Raw genomic sequence first — 19,278 nt, 5'->3', positions numbered from 1 at the left:
AAAAGAACCCCCTGGGGGATTAAGAGCTCATTCATCTAGGGGCATGGCAACTTCAACAGCACTTCAAAGGGGTGTTCCTGTACAATCTATTTGTGCAGCAGCCACATGGTCATCCATGCATACTTTTATAAAACATTATGCTCTGGACTCAACTACCTCTCAAGGAGGTCTATTTGCTAAATCAGTACTCCATTCAGTACATGATTAAAAAATGTCTGTACTCCCACCTCCAATACATAACTGCTTTGGGAGTCTATCTAAGATGAGGAATACGTGGGAGGACACAATCCATTCGAAGAACAAGGTACTTACCAACTGTAACGTTCTTTCGATTGGATGTTCCTCCCATGTATTCCTCATCAACCCTCCCATCCTACCCCGGTGTCCATGCCCGAATGCCATCTGCCCGCATCACACGGCCGGCCAAAGACACGAGCCACAGGACTGAACAATCCAAAGCTGAGGCTGAGACCGTTAGGATTTCTGCGTCAGTCAGATTAAGGTTTGGGGGATGTAAGGGACAAGGTGAGGAAAGCCGGGGAACTTTGCTGTTAGTACTGTTAATGCTAGTACTAGTCTCATACGCTGAGCGCAAATCTTGTGGGAAATTGCGGCTAGGTTACGCTGGTACTGCTGCTCGATGTAAAGCAAGCGCAAAGTCACAGGGGTCACAATGGGTCGCGCTCATGCTTACCTCGGCCGCTTCCTCGTTCAGATTTCCTTTTCCCCCCGTTTATCCACAAGAGGGAGTCTTGTCAAATGTAGCCGTCTTCACCACGTCTGTAGCCTTGTCTATAGCGGCAGAGGAAGCATTCGCGCTGGGTCAGACGCAGATCCAACGTTTTTGGAGTGGCAGATTGTCTTGTCAGGATCCGGGTCCGACATCACTTTCTCAGTCAACCCAGGCAAACAAAGGAAACACTCCTGACACTCTGCGATGCTCCCCGTCACAGAGTGAGTATTTGAAGCTTGGCCCCTCCTTCTCCTCGCAAGCGGAATGAGCAGCAACAAAAGACTATCTGGAGCAACAGGAGGAACAATAGTGTAGCACAAGGAACCTCCACACAGGAAAAACTCCTGACACTCTGCCATTTTGTTGAGCCTTGCTGAGCACATTATTTAGCCATTGCATAGAATTTTACTGTGCTCTGTAGTCTACCATTGTCTTGAACATTGCTGCGTAGCTAGCCATGTTGAATTCCACTATGCTCTGAAGTTTCCATATTGTTGAACCTTGCTGCTCTCTTTAGTTGGCCATTGTGTTCAATTCTGCTATGCTCTGAAGTCCGCAATTTTGTTGAACCAGCTGCACTCCTCAGCTGCCACTTCGTTGAACCTTGCTGTGTTCTCTAGTTTGCCATTTTATGGAACCTTGATGCACTCCTTTGGTTTGCCAATAGGGCTGAGCTCTGCTGTGCGCTGAAGCTTGTTACTGTGTTGAACTTCACTGCGCTACTTTTGCCTGTAGGCGAAAACTTACTGTCCTGCTTAGTTTGCCATTGTGTTGAGCCCTGCTGTGCTCCCTAGCTCGCCATTGTTGAATTCCTCTGTGCACTGAAGCATACTATTGTATCTACTGCAACAATCAAGTAAGGCGGGAAGTATTCAAAGCACATCCTTCTCTGTGCCCTGAAATCCTGCCACTATTCTACCCTTTGATAAATAGCAATGCGTTAAACCCTACTGCATAGGTACTATGCCACTGATCCAAATTGTGCTGTGCTCTTAGGTTTCCCCATCACGTTGAATCCTGCTACCTTACGAATCTTGCCATAGCCTTAAATTCTGCTGCGCTAGTTTGCCATTGTGCTGAACCCTATTGCATAGGAACTGTGCCACAGATGCATTTTGTGGCGCTCTGTGGTAGCACTGAACTAACTAGCCTGCTAAATCTGCCACAGTGTTGAACCCAGCTACCCTGTGCCTTTGAATGTTTACCACCATTCTGAAGCCTGTGGCCTTCCAAATTTTGCCACAACCTAAATCTTACTGAACTTCCTAGCCTACCACTGCGTTACATCTTGCTGCCCCGTGAAGTCTGCTACTGCTGCACTCTGTGACACACCTCTGTGCTGAGACTAGCTGCCCAGTGAATTTTACCACTGCTCTAGATCCTGCTACCCTTTGAGTTTTGCTTCTGGGTTAAGCCTAGCTGCTCTCCGAAGTCTGGCACTATCTCAAACCCTGCCACCCTTTGAATGCCACCTCTGAAATAGCCTAGATAACACCACTACCGAATTTGTCACACTAGAATGTGCCAAAACAGGTAATCCTGCTGAATCTAGACATAAATAAATTGCAGTGATTTAGATAACCCGGAAGTGGCACACAAGTGGGCTGTTTGGCTGCGGGACTCTGGATCTGGTTCTACTGAAGCGCTGCGTTTGTTTTCAACACCCGACCTGCGCCGGAGCGGTTGTGGATGCTGTGACTCTGTATTCATAGAAAGTTGTCCACTCTTTGTGTTTATTACCTGGACCCCGCCCCCGACCCATTGCCTTTGCGGGTACTTAACCCCTCGTGCTTGCGCACCCGGAAGTGGCACACAAGTGGGATGTTTGGCTGGGCGGGGGAGCGGAGGCGGAGAGAGATTGATTTATTATTTGCTCCTGAGGTAAGAAGTATATAATATATCCCCTACCATCTACTTCTCTTTTTCTGTTCTGTTTGCTGGGCCCATTTCTTAGGATATTATGGCAACCGTGTTGCGCAATGGAAAAATATTTGCTTTAAAGACCCCCGGGCCTATATTGACCGCAGAAAACATTCCGACCTCCCATTGTGTTGGTATAGAGATAAAATCCTGTATGGATATGCAAGCACCACATGAAACCACTCCTATGGGGGAGGGACACGAAGATCAAAAACCTGTAACTCCCCCATGGTTACCATTACTCAAGAGGAGAACTTAGGGGGGGTAAAAGTGGAGGAGGATGTAAGGGCAAAAATGGATGCCATTAAAAAGGAAGTGGAATTTTCCTACATGCACTCGCAAATACACACAAAAGTGGGTGTCCAATCATTAGGGGAAGAGGACATCTCCTTTGTGCCTGCGGGCCTGTCATTTGACACCCAAATCCCAATTCAATCAAGTTTTCTGAGTGTAAGAGAGTCACTAAGTCAAAAATTAATTGAGGGGACAGAAAACATGTCAGAGGAGATAAATCTTGATGTATCCATGATGGGGCAGGCAGTAAGGACGGAATTGGGGAAGCGAGCTAGGCTCTCAAGGGGCCCCTCTACGCCTGTAAACGCGGCTAGAAATGGGATTGATCAAGTGCACCTATTTAATACACTTCCTCAATTGAGAACTACTATACCATATAGAGTATTCTCATCAAATGCAAAATTTCTGCTACCATCTGTCTCAATATTTACAAACACACAAGAGGGCTGGTGAGTGGAAGACAACAATGTAATAGAGGAGCAGGGGGGACATATACCAAAGGAAAATCTGCCGGTGCCCGCATTTCCAATTCACGTTAATAATCCCCCAATTCTAGGGGCCTCCCTCACAAGCTTCCCTATCAATGATAGCAATGCCAAATTTGAGGAATCACTGCCAGTAATATCTAGAATATTAAATCTTCTTGATAACGGCCATGAGCTTACCCATTGGGAGATGAGAGGTTTGAAAAGGGTTGCACTGGATACCCAATTAAAACTTACCAAAGTGGAAGGCTTTCTTATGGGCAAAGACGTTAAGATGATACCCCCAAAAAAGATAGATATCACACAAATTCCTAAAATAACTAACTCACAAGGATCCCAAACCTTGGCTAGTGGAAAGGAAGCTTTGAGCTTTGCAAGTATGATACCTGGGGTGATTGCGATGAATCTGTCGAAGGGAAAAAATGAGAAAAATGTACAGAAACCTGACTCAGACGGGAAAAAAGGATCATGGAGGTCCTGAAAGAGCTATCAGTGAAAATGTCAGCACTGGAAAAAAGGGTATGTTAGTGCTACTAGGAAACCCTGCCCCCACAATGCCTTTGAGACCGGCAAGGTCCATTCAGGAAGAGGATAACTACTCTCACCGTTACCCCTGACAGTCCTTCAGCTCTAATAAAACTGATGGAATCTAGTGAATGTTCAGGGGTCTGAGACGACGATACAAAAAAGCAAGAGGAGGAGGGGAGTCCGATAGGAAATGGTTTCTTTCTGTCAAGGAAACAGAAACAATTGGCCTTAAAGACAAAAAAAGGCTGATGAAAAAGGGACTGACCTCTTCTAAGGCAGAAACCTTTAATAAAGAACCAAAGGCACCCTCAAACGAAGTTGCACTATCCGACCTAATGAAACTCAATGAGGAAAGTAGGATGGCCTTGCAACTAAATGGTGCTGATAACTCAAAATCTATCCCGGGAACAATTCAGGGAAATAACAAAAATGGAAAAACCTGAAAAAAATAAAAAAATATATAAATACGAAACAGAGGGAAGATATTAGACCAAAGGCAAATGACAAGATAGAAGGAACTGAGAACGAGAAAGCACACCCTCCACAAATGGATGGGGAAAATAAAGCCATAAAACAGTCCCAACTTTCTAACTTTTACACGGTCCTGGAGAAGTCGACATCTTGCCAGATATTACCACAAGACATCTCCAACCTCATGGCTGAACACCCTATGACCTCAGCAAAATCTAATAGATTAGGTTTTTCCTCCCAACCTCTAGCTCCATCCTCAGCACCCACACCAACAGGGACCCTAAAGATCCCTGGGACGGACAAAACTGAGGCGAACATGAACTCTGATCCTGGGATCCCCTTATCAGATGGTGCTATAAATGAGGGCCCAAAACCATCCCTGAAGGAAGTCCAACAACCCTGGTCTGGGGTTGAAGGGGCAATCGCGAATCTCCCTGACACTATAAAAAATATCATTATGGACCTTTACCCCGACCTGTCACGGCTGGGTAATAAGGATTTGATGGGAGAGGACCACGAGATGAAAGAAAATCGACCTCGGGCTAAGAATGAGATATCCACCTCTTCCTCATCCAGGGGAGGGGGCACAGAAAAAGTGCTGCTGCACCATGATCGGTGGCCACAGAGGGAGCAATTTGAAAGAGATCCTATACAATTGCCTGATGAACAAGGACACTTTTATCCCAATGGTCCTCAGGAAATGAGGAATCCTATACAATATGAACCGGCTAGACCCCTGCATGTGAAGGATAGCGTTTTAAGGAACATAATGTGGCGAAACATCTCATTCCCGGAATATCCGAGTATCCTTCTCTATAATTTGTGTGACATTGGAGGTCCATCTTCGCTGAATAGACCTCGTATTTTGTCATTACTTAATGAGGTGCCCCGACTGAGGATGATTGCTTCAGCTGATATTTGTTTAGTGGATTTCATCCATCCCTCTCGTTCTGACCATGTCCGTATTGTTCCTAACTCACAAAAGATTTTTGAAATGATTATTCAGGAGACAGAACAATTCAACAGAATGGGTTACGATATCCTGATTTTTAGTAATGGCTGGGAGAAAGGAAATGCCCAGGGAATGGAAAAAGTACATTCTAATCTTTCCAGGGATGAAGCAGATACACGAAAAGAAAATACTCCGACTCTCGAGGGAGAGGAGGGGCCGGACTTGACTTGGTTAGCCCAAACACTTAGTCAATATCTGAAATGCAAAAAATGAAATAAAAGCTTTAGTGCTACTAAAGTAGTGGACCATTGGAAATTCCTCTCATGGAATTCTAGGAGCCACTCAAATCTGGTGAATTCTGGGGCACTATGTGCAAAATTTAATCCTTTGATCTTTTCTGTATACAGGAAATGTGGCCGACTTCCCCTATACAGCTTGATGGCTTTATATGTATACATCTCTTAGCTAAAATGGGATTACGTGGAAGACCAGCAGGAGGTCTGCTCATTGCAGCCAAACTTGTACTAGGCACACGTATCCTAGAATCAATTGAATTAATGCATTTTGCACTTGCTGTTGTAATGGAACATGGAAGTGATTCACACTCTGAATTGATGTTGGTTCTAAATATTTATTGGAACTCCCAAGTACCACTGAGTAGTGCCGCTTTGTATTTAAACAATTGTATATCCGCCATGCTGCTCAAATATAGAGGAATGGACATTATAATTGCGGGCGATTTTAATTCAGAAATTAAATATGGCCAAGGTATCAGGAAAAAGATGGGCGTTTCAGTATTAAGGTCTAAGCTGAACGCGGAAAAGGTGGAGGTGGTTTCCTGTGCAATTAAGCAAAAGTCAATTAATGGTGAAATCTGGAGGGACTTGTTTGACTACTGGGGACTGGACCATGTTAATGGCCTATTCAATTCCTCTCTGTATGAGCATACATGGTCGAATGGCGTTCATAAATCACATATTGACCATATTTTCATGTCAAAATCCCTATCAGTACTTTCTTTAGAATTCCATATAAACGATACAAATATGAGCGATCACAGATTCTTGGAAATCAAAAGGGTATTAAATAACATACTCCCTAAACAAAGCACAATGCAGATGCACCCGATAGTGTCTTGCAGTGAAAATCGCATAACTTGGCACAAGGGAAATGTTGATAAACTCAACACAGTCTTCGTCCAAGACTATGACAGAATGCCTCTGTCTGCTAAAATCCAGTGCTATTCGGTATCGAAATGTACAGAGTACATTAAAAACATGATAGGGAGATCGATAAAACAAAGTAAATATGGCACTTTGAAACCCATTCATATACATACATATGAACCTTTGGTAAGGCAAAAAAAAAATCTTGCAAATCGTCAAATTAGATCCATTCTGCAAAACAATTTGGCTGAGACGGAAAAAAAGAGACAAATACTACAAATTAAACAAACCAAAAAAAAATGGCTGAAAAATCATAAGTGGGTTCTACAAAATAACGATAATATCAATATGCTAGCAGCTCTAAAGGGGACTTCGGGTCGTGAATTTTGGGGCCAAATAAATGCACTTGAAAAAAGACAGGTTGTACTTCAATCGGCCAATGTACAGGCAGATACTTGGGGAAAACACTTATCAATCCTCTACAAAGGCAAAATGGATGTCGCATGAACTCCTGCTCGTAAAAAAGGGGTCCTGGGATTTCAAGTTCTGAGGGCAAATAACTCAAGAGCGGCCGGCCCTAACGGGCTAAAACATAATACCCTGAAGAAGACTCCGGAATATTGGGCAACATCGCTATTTATCCTCTTCATCTCTGTTATACAGTTCAAGACAATTCCTCAGTCCTGGAGGATATCATATGTTGTGCCCATATATAAAAAGGGGGACAGAACCTGCCCGATAAATTATCGCCCGATTTCGATTATGGATGCTGACTCCAAGATCTTTGCAGATTTCGTACTACAGAGAATAGAGGAGTGGGCGGACTATAATAAGATCTTACCCCCCCAGCAGTTCGGCTTTCGAAAAGGGATGGGAACTGAAATGGGGGACTGATCATTTGTCTGCTCTTAGAAAAGCCATGTAAAAAAAACGCAACCCCAATATATCTGGCATCGGTCGATCTTTCGCTTGCCTTTGATAAGGTGGACAGGGTGAGACTTTGGACAAAACTAGCCCAAGTGGGGCTGCCGTCTCATCTATTGACAGTCCTCGTTAATCTCCATGAAGATTCGGCAATTCAGGTGAGACTGAAAATGTCTGGTGATCTTTCAAAAATAATCCAAACTAATAATGGCCTTAGGCAAGGGTGTTTATTTGCCCCAACTCTCTTCAACCTCTATACTACTGATGCTAATGTCCCGCTTACGACATTCTCTCTGGTTTCTCCAAAGATAGAAGGCATTAAAATATACTGGAACGCCTATGCTGACGACCTGCTTTTGGTTGATAACACCCCTGTTGGTTTACAGTGAAAACTACAAATGGCGAATAAATAAATGTCTTCTACTAAAAGTAAGATCACTTTGTTATTTGGGTTTCCCCATATTTGGGAGCATTTCTATACAGTCTTACTGGAATTTCTACCTGGAGAAAACAGACAAGCTTATTCTCCAAATGAGGAAGATCTCTGGCAAATACTGTAAATTTTCCATCACTCCCCTGATCAGGTTCTATAATCAAAGTTATACCAAAATTGACATACGGTCTGGAAATTTTACCATTTGAAACATCACGTATGGTACAGAAAATGGAATCTAAAATCTGGCAGAAAATTATCTTTTACCTGCCCCAGAGTGTTCCTATATCCGCAATTCGTTATGAATTAGGCCTCATCTCACTAAACATGAGAGTGAAATGGAAAAAAATGGCACTGTATCGGAACTTGGTAGTATCTAAAAACAACTCCCTCTACACCCTACTGGGAGGAAGACTGAGAAGGGGAATTAGTGAATCAGTATGGATGCTGAAACTACAGAAAGACTGTGTAGATCTCCTTAATACTATTGATGTATCATATGAAATGTTGATTGTTAATCCAATGGGCATGAAAAAACGGTTATAATGGTCGGTTTTGGGCCAACATCACGGAAAAGGTGGCTGCCTCTAAGATTTATAAACAACTTGGCGTAGAGGGGAAAGAGCTAGGTATGTTGGAGTCCTACTTGACTAAATTCCCAGATCCCATAAGGAGAGTAATCCATCTACGTTTCCGTTTCAATGTGCTCCCTACTGGGGAAATTCTCGAGATTAGAACTGCTACGGGGCAAAAAATCCCCTGTCGCTTTTGTCACTGTAATTCTACGACCGAATCCCTTGAACATCTCTTACATTGCGCAACAATTGTCCAACAGAGACTAAATGCGTTTGGGAAATTTGTTCACGACCCCTCTAGGGTATCTACTGAACTACTATGGTGGTATATGCTACATGGAAAGTCAAACGCACTAAAGCTAGCTGTGGTAACTTTTTTAGTAGAAGTGTGTGGTTTGGCAACCCTAGGAAGAACAAATTAGCATTGTAGAGAGCCAATATTAGAGTTTCAATTATTTCTTGAAGACAAAGAATGGGTCTCTTTCCTTTTCATGTTCTAACCATATGTATGTGTTTTCAAAAATAAAAAGTGTCGTAGAAGGACTCAACTGATTTGAGAACTCTTTTTTTCTTGATTTAAAATATTGAAAAGAGTTTTGTACATGATGAAAGACTGGAATATGTTGAAAGTATATTGTGCATTTGTTTTAACGTTTCTGAATCTAAACTTGTAATATATATTCTCTATATTATCTTTGATGGGTTCTACATTTGGAATAATGTAAATGTGTTTTAATTTTGTGAAAATGTTTATTCTAAAATTTTGTAAAGGTTTAATTTGCATAAACCAGATACAATTTTTAAAAAAAAATGTTACCTAGAATCCACCCAGAACAGGAGTGAAGTGAGAAAAGCACCTCTGCAAATTGCATACAGCCAGTTTACCCACCACCAGAGAAGCAACAATTCCAGTAGGGCACCCACCCCAGGAACATACCTCAAACCAAAACCTAAAACCAGGGTGGAAAAGCTAGCCATCTCAAACATAAAAGCCACAGCAAGACAGACGTCACAATGGGCCACAGAACACCGACCGACCTCAAGAAAGCAAGCAACTACAGAAGGGCACCGGCCCCGTGAACACATCACAAGCCCAAACCCAAGACTGCTCCAGACAAAGACAGCAAAGCAAGCCACTGAAATTCGACAAGAGGCAGGGACCAACTTGGGGCACTCATGCTCCACGGAACACCATGTAAGAAACTCATGGTGGCAACAGTAAAGACACACAAGTGATCACAGTTCACGGGTGTTTACTGAACATTATAATGGGTGATGTAAATGCCTTATCTAAACCTAAATCTAAGATGGGAGCAAGCTACGACCATCAAATAATAAAGCAGTCTTAGTGGCGTCTTGTCAAATAAAAAGGGTCTATACTAAAAAACCTTTTTGCAGTCCTTACTACTAAAGTACAAAAAGAGTGTGGGATAATGTTCACCAGAAAAGCAAGAAGTGTTAAAAAAAAAAAATAAGTTGGGATGGTAAGGCTGGGTCTCCCTTCCCCATTTTTTAAGCGTGGGACAAGGCAGGACTTCGGATCACAGCACACTCCTGGGCCTCGACAGCACGAGTTTCACAGTTCCAATTCAACTATATCAGAAACCTTCAGGGACTGTCTCTTTCCTGCAAATGCCTCTTGCCTTAGTTGAAAAGTGCAAGGGCAATTCCCCCTTCGTCATCCTTCAAGGTCTCACCACATTTCTCCTCTGTTTGAACTGCTGGTTTGGTGTAGCTGTCTACTTGTGCGTTCGGCCTTGCTTGAAGTTTGCTTTCGTGCCCCACCTTTTATCCCTGTGGGGGAAGGTAAAGGGCCGTCAGGCGGGCATAGTTATTGTCAATTGTCTGACTCTGCCTGACCCCTGTGTTGGGACATGTCGGGTAAACGGCTCTGGTGTTAGTCCATTGTCCGTTACAGTGTAGGAAAGTGTTTGTGCCGGAAAGGGGGTGGGGGAGTAGAGCTTCTAAATATCGTACAGGGTAGGATGGGGAAAAGGTGTTACAGGGAAGGGGATACCGCGTCTCAACCCTCAGTGTCCCACTTCCTGAAGACCCCTCGCCCAGGTGATCCTCCTCCACTGGTCCATCCCGAGAAACTGGATTCAATAGCGATGGCCGTGTCCTGGCCACCTGGACGACAGATCTCCGGGCACTAGTGCATGAGACACCTTCAGGTTTCTCACAACCATAATAATGCAGAACTCAGGACCCAACCGATCTAAACCAAAACTCAAAAATAAAGCTGTGAGGCAAGACCGAGGAGAAAGACAAACCATTCCAATCCCTCGGTTAAGACAGACGCCACTAGGCCACAACATATCAACCCAACCCGAGAACAAAAAGAAACTAATTCTAGGAGGGTACCTTCCTCTGGAAGACAGACCTACACATCTCAACACAAAACCTTAAACGGAGGTAAGATGAAACAACCGCAGCAAGGAAGACACCTCTGCATATTGGAGCACCCCATTTTAACCAGAGACCAGGAAAGCGTTGGGACAGACCGACCCATCCGGAGACCAGGAAAAGAACTGACCCAGGAGGGCACCCTAAAAATAGGCCTACCACAAAATATCACAACCCATTACTGATTCCGATACAGAAGCTACAACTTACAGCAAGGCAATTGCCACTGTATACTACAGCAGACCGTCCTACAACCTACCCCGGGAAAGAAAGTTGTGCAAGAGGGCACATGCCCCTGGAATATACCATGAATTTAAATGACAGGCTAAGACACACAGACCCCAAACATGCCACGATATTAGAAGGACAAAGACACAAGAATGAAAAACAGAAATGGGAATTAACTCGCACCCCGGTGGAAAGGAAACAACCCACCAGAATTGGCAAAACCTCAAAATTCCCACTGATCAGCACTAAATGGACCAAGAACAGAAACAAAGTACTTTTCCTGCTACCTCTCCACCTACAACACTACCTCAGTTGAAAACAAACAACCCACAAGCAATGATGCTAACACACCAGGACCCGAACAGTTCTTGACACTGCACAAACACAGAAACCAGTAACTCCAAAGACATCTTTGGAAAGACCTCAACAGGAATCGGAGCCAAGCTGGAATCCCTACCCAGCCACACCCCCAACATAACCAGAGACCAGATACACATACCATACCAACAACCAACCCACTACTACGAACCAGAACAAAGCGACCCATCCCTCAAATTAATTGTGCTCCTCAACAAACATAAGTACCATCCACATCATCGGCAACAAGCCATACCGGACAACTACAAAATAATACACCTTAAAAGAGAAAACGGAACAGGAGATGGCATCGCAATTGTGCACAAAGACCACATTCGCGCCACACCACGCCATCCTAGTGACATAAACTGCAAATCTCTCCTAATCAACAAGAAGCTCAATGACCAAGCCAACGTACTGTTCCTCCTGATCTGCAGACCGCTATCCGACAACCAAATTTTGCAACAAACCTCACTGACTCCATCGCCAACCTTTCCACTTAAGAGAACATAATTATCCTGGGGGATTTCAACAACTGGTTTGAAAAAGAAAACAAAACCACTGCAAGCTCCCATAGCAACCTACTGGAAAAACTAACTTCAAGCAAACGGTGAACGGTGCCACCCAGGATGCTGGTCACACCTTGGACGCAGTACTCTGCAGAGACGGACTCTCCTCCACCACCCCACCGGTACCGATCATATGGAGTGTCCATCTGTTGATCGCCTTCTCACACAAACTACTAAACCACATATTGCCTGGAAACGCAATACTGCACACTACTGACAAAAGAAATTGGAATAGTCTTGATCTGGACTCCATAACCAAACTCATGGATTCAACCAAACCAAACATCCTCCAGTTAAACGGAATGACTCAAGACTCAGCAGGAAAATAACTTGATGCCTGGACCAGCTAGCACCAGCAAAACCCTTTCGAAGCCACTGAAATAATAACAGCAGCAAGATGGTTCACGGAAGAGCTGAGGGAACTCAGAAAAACAAAATGCAAATTGGAAAAACTGTGTTCCGAGTATGATAGTTAATTTCACATTCTTGTTGTTCATGGCCTGCAAGAATATCATTGTATTTTTCCCTTGTTCTCTCCCTCGCCTTGAAGCGCTTTGAAACACATTGTGTAAAGGTGAAATATAAATATACTAACATATATCATATCATGAAGAAACCATTACAATCAGACAAAATACTGACAACTCAATGTACAAATCAGCTGTCTTAAAAGCAAAAAAAAAGCATACTACGCCACAAGAATACAATAAGCAACACACCCACAAAATACTATTAAAAATGCTCAAAGAAATTAAAAACCCAACATCTTGCAACAAAGACATCATACCATCACAATCTCTGTGACATCACTAACCACCTAAGAACAAAAATAGAAACAATCCAACAGACCATTGATGCAAGCCATGCAACAAACACAAATGCGGAACCATCAATAACCAGCACACCACCAACCGCAGAAACACTCTATCGACTCAAATCTATAGATGAATTAGCGTTCAACACACTAATAAAAGACCCGAACCTCGCTGCATCCCCAACTGACCCATACCCACCAAAATCTTTAAAGAAATCCTAGACCACAGAACTTGAGCATCATACTTTTGGCTACTGATGAACCTATCCCTAAACACAGGAATAGTACCTATGAGGAGTCTGGAATGAAACTCTGACACAAGTTAACCATGATTGTGTTAAAGACTTTTATTGAAAATATAAGGGGTTGGGAAAATGCCTCTCGTACACTGCTCTAAGAGGAATTTCCCTACCTAAACCAAAACTAAGAATCTGTCCGTCATAATGTCCAAAACAAAAACTGTCCCGTGGCAACAGTTTTATTCTGACCCTCATACTAACGAAATTCAAAGGTGTACATGAAAATGTATTTAACCTTGAGTCATTTAGAAAAGTGTTCATAAAGGAGAATAAATGACTCCAACACAAAAGTTCTTCAAGTATAACAGTCCTTGCTCCAGAGGCTGGTTCCCTTTCCTTGGATTCCCCTTTACTCTCTGATGTTTCACAAACAACAGTTCCTTGTGCCTTTCTTTGCCAACAGCAACACTGACGCACACAAAACTATCTTGCGTTGTAATTTTGTCTGTCAGAACACCTGGTATACTTTTCCGACAGGGTTTGGCTCCTTTTCTCCTGTTTAAGTACCTTTTCTTAGTCCTGACATTTCTTCTCAGGGCTTATTTAACTCTTGTGTGCAGACAGTTGTAGTTGCTTGGTATACTGTTCTGCCAGGGTTTCTTATATTCACGCACTTGTAGTGGCCTGGTATACTCTACTGCCAGGATATCTGTTTATACGGGCTTCTGCCCTCTCCCAAAGTTGTTAAATATACTTTGTTTGATAATGTATGTTCTTGATATATTATCTTATTCAGGATTCCCATATACTTTCATTGTATACATTTGCATGTTTGTAAGGGTTTTGCCCCTAGTTCATTTCCCAAGTCCTTCTGTTCTTTCTGTCTTGGTTGCTTTATTTACAATTACTTTCTTTCAGCGTGGCTGCCAATACGCCCTGATGAGCCCTCTACCTCTGGGTTGACTCACCGGCTCTTGTTGCTATTTCCTGGCATAGCGTTTGTCTGCTTCCTTCTCACGACTGCTTTCTCTTGGTTTTCTCGTCTCTCGCAGCTTCCTCTTAACATGTCTGCTTCGTTCCAGGTTCCAGTGTGTTAAGAAATGCTCTCTGTCACCTGCGAACGCCCAGGAGAGTTTTGTCAACTCCCGGCGTTCCTGCAGCATGTCCGTCTCGTGCATCAGCTTCTTTCTCCTTGGTCGTGAGCCGCCTGGCTCCACCATGCCGATCTCAGCCTTTCAGTCTTTTGGTTCTCGCACAGGGATGCAGCTCTCTCCTGCCAGCAGCAGACCTCAACGCTTTGCTTCTGCTCTTTAAATTTCCAGGCACAGGTGTGTGCGAGCGCTCACTGAGCTTGTGGTCTCTTTCGTGCTTTACCTCCACAAATCAGCACAAGGTTCAAGTCATAGCAAATAGCTGGTTCTCTCGTTGATGTCAATGGAAGTAAAATTGAAAAAGGAAAATCTTTTCCATCAATTTCCTTAAACATTGTATCGGAGCCTGCAGAGTTCTCTGAAGAGTGATTTCTGAGGGGGCCACTTTTGTTTCCCAAGGATTTCTGTTCCAGTTAAGGCACCACATTGGCTGGGTATATCTAGATACTGGGTTGACCATAACAAGCAAGGGGTAGGGTGCTAACACAATTTACTTGATGTATAAGCGCCTTACAATAGCACAATAAATAAATGGTGTGGATCCCTAGTGTCCAACTTCACAGCCAGCATCGCTTAGCTGGCAGCGACCCCGGACCATTTAGGATCACACATATCCCATCCCTTGCCTCTCCTATGCGATCTCATCACAGGGACAAAAAAGCAGGTGCTAGTTCATTTCCCCCCTCCTCCCCTTAAAGGCCTGGAAAAGTGTGACTGTTTCGCTGCAGTTTTTTGTTTGTGGGATCTGGGGACATCAGTTTAACTGGGCGACTTTAAAATCTGTGCTTTTTTGTTAACGACATTAAAGGATCATTCGTGCCTGATAAACAATACAGCAGGAAGTACTACTCTTCTGCTGAGGAGCTTAGGTTCCCTGCAGACTGCTATCCTCTCAGCCACTTGTCAGACTCCCTGTTTCCTCACAGCCTGGACATTCCATAGTTGTTGGGTTTCTTGCCCTCCTTGGGGACCAAGGATAGCTCGGAGGAAACGCGTTTGTCTTGGACGCAAGACAGCGCAGCGCAACACAGCTTCAAATCCCGATCCCATGCTTGGAAACCACTCCCTGGTATTAAGCGCGTTATAAATTAACAATAAAAATAAAATATTCAGTATGTTCCTTATCCCCATCTAAACCTGAGAGAAATGCTACAGGAGCATGCTCTTTACTCAGAAGGACCTTAAATGTCACTTTTAATGTGCGTCATATCGTGATTCATTAGAACTTTGTTTAGTGGTCTGCCCAAGCCAAACTGAAGTACGACTCGGGAGGATAGCTCAGGGGCAACACGCTCGGCTTGGAAGCAAGACCATGTGGAGCAACACAGGTTGGATCCTTGGTCCACGCTTAGAAACATCTGGGAATTAAGGCGTTATAAATAAACAGTTATATTATATATACGACTGTGACATAACCATGGGCACCCTGGAAATACATACTCTGTTACACAGAGACCAGAGTATGCAATGTAATACAATGGTCGAAGTGAGAGGGAGCGGTCGGGAGCGGTGCTCCTCTACTTTTTAAAATTACCTTCTACAGCTCCTATACTTTTATTTTAAAAAGAAACCATTCCGGAATGGTTTCGCTTTAAAATAAAAGTGTAGGAAGAAATTGAAGCCTTCACTTTCAGTGCACTGCACTGAACGTTCCCTTAAACAGCAGGTGCAAGTGTTGGGGGTGTGTATGGTGTGTGGGAGGAGACGTGGTGATGGCGTTTGTGTGGAGCAGGGGCAGGCCAGCAGGAAACATAGTTCCACTACTTATTTTCGTACAGTTCGACCACTGTACTGGAGTTTAAGGGGGTTTCTTCCACAAGCACCTGCAATAGACCTTTTTTGGTTATGATGGAGGGATTTCCGATTTAGGCCTGTGACATTGCAGATATGTTAAGTGTATGAAAACCGATGGGAGCCTGTGGTATTCTCTGCAAAATGGGTATTGCCGTGTGTTTTTTTTCCTTGTCAAATGCATGTCATTATCCACCATTTTTGTAACGGGGATTCTGAACATTTAGACTCTTAGTGGTTGTGTTTACTTAAAGAAGGAGCAAAGAAATCCTTCCTCTGCTGCGGTTATGAGAATAGGCCATTTGACTCGTCAGGGATTCATGCTTGCAGTGCTGCTTCTGGATGTGCAAGATTTTAACATCTACAAGATGCGTTCCTGACAGACCGACTGAGTTCTGCGAATTGACGTCCTGCTCAGGCTTATGCACATCTGATCGATAGCTTCCATGTTTAATGATTTTGGAAGGATTGTCTTTTTACCATATGTGAGGGCAATAGATCTGGTTTTTGTAGAAACAATGCTTGGTTAGTAAACTGAACAAGGTTGGTACTCTTGCCTGAAGTGTAATGTTCTGCAAACTGCACTAGACTTCACATTAAAGCTTCAGATGCCGTTTAAGCTTTTCGATCCTAATTTTCTCTAGCCGGCTGTGGATATTTTGCAAAACATTCACTTGATATATGTGTATCATATGCTGCGTATTGGATTCCATGCTGAAAGCTACTAAATTGTGCAAGGAATTTGAAATAGAGTGCTGTAAAAGAAATATTAAAAGTACAATAAGTAACAGATCTTTTTGCAGTGTGACTGCATGTTTTGTGTTGTTATAACAATGGAATTAAACTAATCATTTTGCTTGTATTTTTCATATCGTAAGTTTACCAGTCCAAAATTCCTTGAAAACCGAGAATGTGTGGTATCCTTTTTATGGGAAACTGAATTTGCCTGTCCAGTCACAAGTCAAAAGTATGAGAGCCAGGTAAGCTGAATACCGGTTACCAATATCTGCACTTTGATGTCACTTTAAATGCCAGCACTCCACTCGCTATCCATAGTTCTTTTAAGCTCATTCTTTTAACAATTAAATTGTGACGGTGTTTTCTGTTTAGTTAACCTGTGTAATATTTTCACTGGACTTCCACCAAACTTCGAGTAACGAGCAACTGCGATGTGGATGCCTCCTTGATGTCTGTCTACCAACCACCACCTAGTAGGATTTCAAACACTTCATGCCCCATCTCTGACCCTATTCTTTGCCAGCAGTCTTTGTAATAGAGCACTTTTGTGGAAGGCTAGGCACATTAGAGAGAAGTCCGGTTGGGAGCATTGCAAGCACTTGAATTCATAAAACAATGGCCCCATAAACACGAACCAAGGAATGGGGTACAGGGGATTCCCGTTGAAGGAAATTGTCCTACTAGTTACAATATTTCTTCTGTTGATGGAAGCACAAGCCAACAATTTACCAGGTGTGCCAAATTGCTTGGTAGTTTTTGTGTTTGAGTTGGTGCAGCGGGTTGTTCAAAGACCCAAGTGGGCATAGCACACCTACTGGGAACGGTATTTCACCACTAAATATATATATTTTTTTTTAACGGGGAGCAATCAATGGCGATGCTCTGCATCGAATTTGTGTTCATTAATGGCTTGTAGCATACTGTTTAAGTTCAGCAAATGTTGCTTTTTGGTCAGTGGACTTGAATTACACTTTTGAGATGTTTTTTTCTTTTTAAATGGAGAGTTAAGAATGTTCTGCTCTGCAGTGGATTTTCTTTTCTTTCGTTATGGACAAAGTTTTCTCTAAATTAAGTGGGGCCGTGGGTACCTTTTAGTGAACGAGTGCAAAAATAACTCTTCAGAATGCACAGATAGCGCATCCCCATACCAAGCCTCACTTCAAGGAGAGGACTTTCTCCCCCAAGATTTATTTTGTTAAAATGGGTTTATCTGTGCATTTCACAACACATTTGTCTGAAGACATGCAACCAATAAATATAGGTTTTGGAGCTTTTTAATGGCAGAATTTCCCCCAGGAATTGGCTGTTAAGATACATTTCTGAACTGTGACCTGGTGGGCAGAGGTTCAGAAGGCCAGCCTAGTTTCTTGGAACAGGGTAACCTTCTGGACAAGCCAGACCAATCAATGTAGCTTGGCGGCGGTCAAGACTAGTTCTCAGGAGGGATGAGGGTGACTGAAAGACCTCAATGAGCACACAGGGTAAAGGACACGGTTCCATGTAATAATGTCCCCTCAAAAATATCGACACGCAAAAAATCGCGGAAGAATTGCTGTTTTTTGTGGGGACATTATTACATGGAACATGCGGTTGGCACCCCCGCAACCCCCAAACCCTTTATTTTTCATGGGGAACGGGGGACACCCCCCCCACCTGCCTCTATATATATGGTAACCTATATAAGGTCACCACAACCTTTTCCTGGTGACCTTATATACAGCGACCATATATATAGGGATATTATTATCTGAAACCAAGTACACATCACTCAGTCAGGTGTAGATATATTAAAAATACAAATACATTTATTTCAAGACCTTTGAGTTTCAACCCACTAATCAAATCACAGTAATACTATTAAGCCAATCCAATCCCATCTAAATACATATATACAAGACCGATGAGGTCTAAAGGGTTAATGCACAAAATGGGTCCACAACCTAAAGAGGGAAGGAAACGGGCAGTGGAAATAGTCTTTAGTCTCTTCTGCATCCAACACACTCCTAACTCGGAGGCAGTCCAATCCCTAAGAAGAGTGGAGCCTATTGCTCAAATGTATTTGCACTGCTGGTGCACACAGTAGTTCAAATGGCCAAAATGGGGTCTCTAGCAGCTCAGGAAGGTGGGTGAGGTGATGAATAGGTTCTTCCACTATTTGAGGAGGGCCTCCACTTGAGGGCAGAGTCGAGGGCAGAGTCGATTCCAAGAGTTGGGAGTAGTTCACTAGTTCGCACTAGCAGTGAAAAGGAGAGGGCCCTCAGGGGCCACTCGTGCGTAAAAATTGATGGATGCACTAGGGGCCACCGTTTAGGTTTTGCGATTACTCACCGATCCCCGGCACACTCCGGACCAAACGTCGGCAGTCGAGTCCACTTCGGTTGCAGGTTCAATTGCGTCAATTTGGCGGCTCTGCGGCTTTCAGCAACGAAGATACAGCGATGATTCCCAAACGGGACAGTGGCGATTTCTCCGCTCCTGGTGAATGGATCATGCCAGTTTTACTG

At 43.4% G+C, this 19,278-nt stretch overlaps 1 protein-coding gene across 1 annotated transcript in view; it reads left to right on the top strand.

The window, feature by feature from the left end:
- Nucleotides 1–19,278, top strand: part of IGF2R (insulin like growth factor 2 receptor) — a 2,762,372-nt gene that overhangs the window by 1,182,888 nt on the left and 1,560,206 nt on the right. The window contains 1 exon segment of the mRNA XM_069606818.1: nt 16,915–17,016. Coding sequence (XP_069462919.1) covers nt 16,915–17,016 — 102 coding nt within the window.

The sequence above is a fragment of the Ambystoma mexicanum genome, chromosome 4p, assembly GCF_040938575.1.
Source record: "Ambystoma mexicanum isolate Mex_15411 chromosome 4p, UKY_AmexF1_1, whole genome shotgun sequence".
Taxonomy (NCBI): domain Eukaryota; kingdom Metazoa; phylum Chordata; class Amphibia; order Caudata; family Ambystomatidae; genus Ambystoma; species Ambystoma mexicanum.
Note: the sequence above shows the minus strand (reverse complement) of the source record. Positions and strands in the feature narration are given on the sequence as shown.